Raw genomic sequence first — 7,716 nt, 5'->3', positions numbered from 1 at the left:
TCTGTAGATGCTCTGCTGGCTTCAAAACACGTCAGCTCTTGCTTCCACAACGTGCTTTAGGCCAGGGAGGGTCAGTCGGTCACACCAGTGCTGGTGATATTCCAGCCACGCTTGCAGGTGGAGCCAGGGAAGGCACAGACAAAGGCATGGTGGGTCTCAGAAGGTGGAGGCTGAGCAGGCTGGCCCTGAGCCATGCTGGAAGTCAAGGGAACTCTCTGCAGCTTCTTGAGAGGAGCTGCAAGGAGCCAAGGAAAAACCACGGCATCACATGCACTTGCAATGCAGGATTGACTGGGATGTCTACAACACAGGCATCAGAGAACAGGCAGCCTTAGGTTCCCAAGCAAATGCAATCTGTTAAGTCTTTAGCCACAAAAGAAAATGCTATTACTTGGTGTTCAGTCAAAAAAAAAAAAAAAAAAAAAAAAAAAAATTAGAAAGAGAAGAATCAAATCAAGACTCAAAATCAACAACATTTCTCTGGACTGCATTTCTGAAACATTCCTTTAGTATTTTCTGACTTGCTATTGAAAAATTCAATACCAGTGCCATCATTCCCATTTTCCCCCTGTGCATGCTAGGCTATATGAGATGTCTCCACATTTGTAAAGATTAACATGCAACATGGTTCTTCATTAAAAAAATTACAGTCACGCTAAACATCCCCAACTCATGCATGCATACTGCTTAGGTAACGTGTTTCAAATTCCCCTCTTCTGAAACAGATGCTCCTGCCCCCAAGATCACAGGACATCACTACAAATCAGTTTCTATTCAGAAATCAGTTTCTATTCAGAACTTGCCTATTTCTTTTCTTTTGAATTTGGACATATTTACATATTACCAGCAAAATTACCACTACTTCATAGCTAAACTCTTTTCCAGATTCCTCTGCAGTAGAATTGAATCACATAAATTCCCAAGCAATAACTGAATCAGTTGGAAGGTCTGTGTGGATGCTAGTGATAAGTAGCATGTAGATGCTAGTGGCAAGCATGAAGTACATGGAAATTTTGCCCAAGCCAGGACTGGCGAGAAATAAGGACAAGATTCAAGTGCTAAGAAGTGAACACATGAAGCACAGGGTCAACCATATCTGAAGTTTTATCCCTGAGCTTTAATCACACCAACTTGGGTCCAGTTGTCCTGAACAGAAGTATAACAAAAGATGACTCTTGAATGGCTCCAACTAACTCATAGATCTGAAACATCCGAAAAGTTAAAGCATTCTCAAGGAGAGAAGTTGTTTGGAACTTTGTACTTACTTCGCTTCTCATGATGGAAATTATTTCACTTAATTTGGTTAGAGTTGCATTGACACAGGGGTTCATTAGGATGCCCATTTGCTTGCAATTCAATTTAAAATTAAATACACTTTGTTGTTGATTTTATTACTTTTAAACTACTGTATCTATTGCCTTTATTAGCTGCTAATACACAATTATGAAGGTAAACAGTTTTCATTACTGAACATCAAACATTTAAATAACCACATTTGATCTCTCCTAGTTGCACCATTTTTCTCCTTTCTCTGAGTATGAGATTGAAGACAATAATTTATTCAGTGAAGTTAGGCCTCTTTTATGCTCAGCAGCATGCCCATCAGCTGTCACAGCAGAATATGGCTTTCTTTTCTCTATTCATGAGGGTTTTTATTTTGTCTGCTCATTTCTTTACAGGTAATTAGATGCATGTATTTATCTGAAGGTCATTGATTGCAAAAACTTTGCTCCAATTCCTATTTCCTTCACTCTCTAAGACTAATTCAGAGGCAAGGATGAAGGATGCTGGGCCAAGCCATTTGGTCACCTTTTGAAGTGCGCTGTGTGTAGCACTTAAAAGCTACAGTCCAAGCTGGGTATCTGAAAACAGAGGTAATCCAAAACAGAGACTTCTTTCAAATGTACAGGCCTAATTTTTCTAGTCCTGAGGTCCTTTGTTTGGGAGAAGTTCCCTTCATTAATATCTGTAAGGAACTGAAAGATCTTTAGAAGGAAAGTACACTAGATGGAATTACAAAGTAGCCTTTATCTGACATACCTTTGAAAGAGTTCATGAATCCTGGCTCTCCACTTTTGTTTCTTGTGGTGAGAAGCTCCCTTGTGCTTCAAGTCCCACATGCCAAGAAGAAAAAGAGAAATCAGAATTTATTTCCAAGTGTACAGAAATAGCACGGAAATAAAAGCTATAAATGTGCAATTTTCCAAAGGTTTGCCTTAGGTCTTCTGGTTGAAGCTTTTCAGAAGCAATGAGGAACTTAAGCCACCATTACTTTATTACTTTTTTTTTCCATAACTTTTTTCCCCCTGTGTGTTTTCCAATATTTACTGCATTATTTCCAAGACAAACTGAGCTCTCATCTTGTTTTAAAAGTTTTTTGGTACAAAGTATATTTGTACGCGGTAATGTCTACAGTCCTTATTTTTGCAAGACCTGATCAGACAGTCATGTGTAAGCATACATACATTCAAGTGTGTTTGCATACACACACAACAAAACAGCACACAAAGCAGTTAGGCATAGACCACAGAACTCATATCTTAAAACCTTGCTTGAAATCTGCTCCAAATCATGATGTCTTTCTTGTCTTACCACAAAAGTTTTTAAATGTTTGGTGAGAAGGACTGGCATTTTTTGGAGGTTACAGCACGTGGGAGGCCAACTCACATGAGCAGTCCTCTCCCCCAACAGTTCTGCAGCTCTCCAGCATGAAGCTGGAGGGCTTGAAGTTATTTTTCCCCTGCACAGCAAGCTGAAAAAAGTCTTTCCATCTAGAAGCTAGCATCAGCATGTATTAGGCTGTGCTCTCTGTGCAAAAATTCATAACAATAACTGCTGAGGGCTGTGCACTCACGAAAACAAAATTCTTCCCCATGACCTGCACTGTTCAGAGATCTTGCTGAACATTCAAGGGCATTTCTCAGGTCTGGATCTTTTCCTGGGTGTCCCTGAGACCAACATAAAATGTGAATACACTACCAATACAGAAGAAGACATCCTACTGTGTGCCCTAGACTGTCATCTAAACAGTGCGAAACTATGCTTCTACTCTCATCAAGCCTCAAGGGCAAAAAGTCATTTTAGTAGGGAGACAATGCAAGAGTCTCCCTACTAAAAACTCCCCATTGAGCCTCCATATCTGGCTGTTAAAATCTCTCGTTTCTTCCAAATCTCTTAAATTTTTTGATAAATTTCTGGCTGTTTTCAAGAAAGCTTGGAAATGTCTGTTGAAGACTAAGGCAAAGCATCCTACTTATTTCCAAAATTAAAATTGTCAGAGTGTGAAAACAGACAAAACCAACAAAAGCCTGTGCAAGTAGCTTTTAATGTAACTTTTTTAACACTGTAAAATTAAAGCAGCAACAACATGGTTGCCTTAAAGAACAGTGGGATTTGTTGGCAGTCCCAACAGCTATCCTCAGACGGATGCAATAAATCCTTCAGGTCAAGCATCACACACAAACAATTACAAAGGTGGCATTACTGAACTAGCTCAAAATGAGACCTTCCAGTTTTCCATATTGCAATTGTGTCATGGGCAATTCTTTCTTCACCACTGTACCTCCACTGGTGAGAATCAAGCCCTCCTGCTCCTGGACAACTTTTGGTTAAAATTTACTAGGACTCTCTATTGCCAGACCTGTTTCTCTCCCACCCCTACTGGCACTGATTTTCTTTGCCAGGCTGGTAAATCACCACCCACACCACATCCCCAGGAAGGGGCTGGGAGCTGGCTCTGCTCTGGAGTTCTGCTCCAGCAGAGCTGGTCACTGCTTAGGGCTGTCAGAGCCACCCTGTGACAGTCCCCACAGCCCAACAAGCTGCAGTGACCAGGGAACATGGCAAGAGGTCTCCAGTTTGGGGCAGAGGCAGTTAAAGCCAAAGTTCAGAAAGTTGGAGTAGCATTTGGATCACATTTTTTCTCCTGGACGTAGCTCTTGGTGATGTCTGTAAAAGCTATTTTTGAGGTGAGTACTTAGATTAAGAAATAAGATGAAATAGCAAACCCACTTCATGTAAAACATCAAGTAGCCATAACACTAACAACATTCAGACATTACCACTCCAGGTTTACACTGAGCCAGTAGTAAAGAAGTTTTCTTTAAAAAAATTTATTTTATCACCAGACTCCCACAGCTGTCCAATCTCCTTGTTTATCTTCCTAATCTTAATTAAATAATGAATATTCAAAAGAAAATATGAATCAGGCTTCTCTGTATGAACTGCACTGTTTTCCATCTCTGCCTCTGAAGTAGCAATGGGAATATGATTTAAAACTATTTCTTCTGGATCCTAGTAAAATATTTGTCACAGTGTGTCATGATAATTTTTAAAAAGCTCTATCATCTACCTAATAAATTTGTTAAGTTTATTCAAATCTTATTGAACAGGAAAAGTGCAATGAGTCATGGTTAATATTTCTTTACCTATACGAAGAAAAAAATATATCAAAAATTCAGTGCTCAAGGTCCTATTCAGAAAACCTCTATGAGTCTGTAATACATCTTCTACATGATTAAAAAAACAGGAAACTTGCTTTAAAATGAATTATTCACCACCTTGAATAAATTTCCATCTTTCCTATTTGCAAAACCCCTAAGTCAGTTATGTAAATTTTAACCTACACTAATTACCTCAGGGGTGTGCAAGCTAAAGGAAAGTAGATGCAGTAGAAAAAAAATCCCAGACATTTCCATCACCAGGAAGCAATTTAATAGAGGAAAAAAATGTGTAAGTTTTCAAAAACAGAGCAGCCCACATTCTTTTTTTTTTTAATGTGGAATAGACATTTCTGCAATGTCCCTTGAATCAGAGCTTTACTGGAATAAACCAAGTGCTTTTCTCAATGGCATGTACCATGGCACACATAGCAAGGCACTTGTTTCTCATCACGACACCAGCATTGTCTGGACTGCGACAACGACCCATTGTTGACAACGGGCGTTCCCAACGAGAAGGCATGAAATGTGGTTTAGCTTCAACTCCCTATAGACATTGAGGGCCCCTTCGGAAAATAAGTGGCTAAAATCTGCGAGCTGCTGTTCCAGGAGGTACTGGGAAAAGTGGAGTTGTTTGAAGGCAGAAGGGCTCAATCACAGCACCACTTTGTCCTACTCCACACCACGATACCAGGTTCTGCTGTAGCTGTGAGCCAGCTCCTTCACACGTCTCTCCTGGTTTCTTCATCAGCTACCTTGAGGTCTAATTACACAAATGGCCTATCTACTGATTTCAGAGCATGTTGTCAAGAGCAGGTCTTTCAGTCTGGGCTCAGCCTAGACACACACAATGGTGCACATTGTTTCTACAAAGACAAGAACCTGACTCAACACTACTAATCAATGCTGACTGGATATTTTCAGCGTGAAACTACTTCACAAATGGCAGGATCTGGTTGTATAGCACTTTTCAAAAAATTAGAAAAATTAAACAAAACCCCACCCAAACACATCCTTTCTTTTTGAAAGCAAGCCCACGAAATTCAGCAAAGCTTTGAAGCAAAATCAATTTGGCTTTTATTGTTCAGCAAAAATGGAGCATTTAGGGAAAACATTTACACGCACACACACCTTTTTGGTCAGTCCTAGTCTATCACAGCCTTCTGCTGAGGAGCTCTCCCCATGGCAATTTAAAACAGCCAGTGGAGCACTGGCCTTGGTGAAAATCTTACTCCATGCAAGGAGTGCTGTAGGGGACCACCTTCCTGCATGCCTTCCTCGCCAGGTCAGGGTGCAGGAAAGGCAGCATGGAGACAAACCTGTGGGATCTCCAGCAGCCTCCCATTGCCCACAGCAATCCCACACGCAGGGCTGGTGCTTCCCCTTTGTTCCACTCCTTGAAACACCATGTTGGTACATCACAGTGCAGGTAGTACTGACTTCTTTTAGGTTTAAACAGATATCCAAGTAAAATATTTTACTTAGAATTTCCATCTCTGCATCCTAAAATGTTTTTCAGTGACGGAAATCCTGCCCACTCTTTTTTTACGGATGGGAGAAGGGAGAGCTCACTGAGCAAAATATCAGCAAGACTAGAAAAAAAAGCCCAGATCTCAAGTCCCACTGGTGCCACCTAATTCTTCTCCTTCACAGTCTGGCTGCTGTCTGGAGATTCATTCCCAGTGACTTCAATATCTAATGCACTATACACCTAAAAACAAGTTAAAAAACGTAGAAACATTTGAGATTAACAACAAAAAAAAATTGCAAGAAAAGTTAACATTCTTTTCAGGCAAACTGAAGTTCTGGAAGGCATATCTGCTCCATGGTAACTGTAGAGAGAGATCACAGGGAAGGGAAGCATGGAGAGGTAAGTTAAATGGAGTGCCCTTCATTGGAAGCAAAGACTAAAGGAGCTTGATAAGACTTGCTCTGAAAATTGCACTACTCATTACTTGATGAAATTTGTTTGACCTTGTTAAGGAGATGGCCACAAACCAGAAAGGAAAGTTGTGCCAAACCGTGGACACATGGTAGTATTATTGATGGTGCACTCTGCTAAAAAATGCACCACAAACTCTTAGATGTTTTTTCAAAGAGAAAGAGAAAAGGCAACAAAGCAAATCCTCCCTGACTTTCCTTTCAAATGGAAAATTAATTTACTGTTCATGAGAATCAAATTAAAAACTTAGACAATTGAGTGTTTGTAACAGAACTCAAACTCTCTTTTAAAACTGATACTGCTGAACACAAAGTGAGATTTACTTTAGTCGTACTACAGCCTTATTACACTGAGTGATACAGATACATTTAGTGACAGCATTATAGGCTGATCATTTTGATAAATCTGTAAAGCACTGCATTATTTCTAACAATGCAGCAAAAACTGAGCTACCAGTCACAACAGAGGAAAGTAGTATTCTGCTATCAAGGTAAGTGCTTTTATAAGAATATACATCAAAGACACTAATTTTGAACAGATATGGGAACTAGATCCAGCTGTAAAGTAGGTATGATAAACAAGGACCTGAATTTTCTCAAAACTTAGAGATGTTTTCATTCAGGATTTTGGTCCAAGATGATGGGACTGGACTAAGAAATTAAAAGAACTTGAATCACTTTGCTTAAGATGCATTGAGAAAACTCTGTTGAGTAGCTCTGACTGCTGCAGGGCTACCCAACTTCTGCAAAACAAGGATTTTGCCTCTCCAGTCTCAAAACAGAGAACTCATTCTTCTCATTTCTGTCTTGCTGTTGACAGAGAGACCACCTGCAGTATCTTCAGAACACCAGGTGCTCCTTCAGATGCTTCCTACTTCACAGCTGAGATGATGTAGCTTCAAGGTCATAAACCTTTGGTATCCTCATCAAAATCTAGAGAGTGTTGTAAGAGAATGCAAGGCCATTTAGGAGAACATCTGACTACCATAGGCAAGCACTGAAAACATGTAATGCTGAAATGTCTTTTGCCGCTGATTAAGAGAGTTTAGGCAGAAACATCTTAGCCTGTCAAAGTTCCACAAGTTCAGGTGTTTCCAGATTAGCCTAGAAATCACCAGTTACTAAGATTCAGCAACTTTTAAACAGTAAGATATAACAGAATATGCTACCAAGAGATGATGGAAGAAAGTAACCACATTTTATTAGGGAATACATTCCCTCCAGTATAAAGCCATTCAGCATGAGAGATGCCACTGAAAACCAAAGCGAACTATGCCAATCTATAAATCTAAAACGAATAGTTTACATTAACAATGGAGAAATGTTCATAAGCTAC

At 39.9% G+C, this 7,716-nt stretch overlaps 1 protein-coding gene across 1 annotated transcript in view; it reads right to left on the bottom strand.

Moving 5' to 3' along the window:
* The window catches only part of LOC131082373 (orofacial cleft 1 candidate gene 1 protein homolog), a 48,051-nt gene that overhangs the window by 5,778 nt on the left and 34,557 nt on the right, over window positions 1–7,716 (bottom strand). Inside the window, exon 7 of the mRNA XM_058022272.1 lies at window positions 2,041–2,105. Coding sequence (XP_057878255.1) covers window positions 2,041–2,105 — 65 coding nt within the window. The remainder of the gene's footprint in view (window positions 1–2,040; window positions 2,106–7,716) is intronic.

The sequence above is a fragment of the Melospiza georgiana genome, chromosome 1, assembly GCF_028018845.1.
Source record: "Melospiza georgiana isolate bMelGeo1 chromosome 1, bMelGeo1.pri, whole genome shotgun sequence".
Classification (NCBI taxonomy): domain Eukaryota; kingdom Metazoa; phylum Chordata; class Aves; order Passeriformes; family Passerellidae; genus Melospiza; species Melospiza georgiana.
This window is presented reverse-complemented; position numbering and strand designations above follow the sequence as displayed.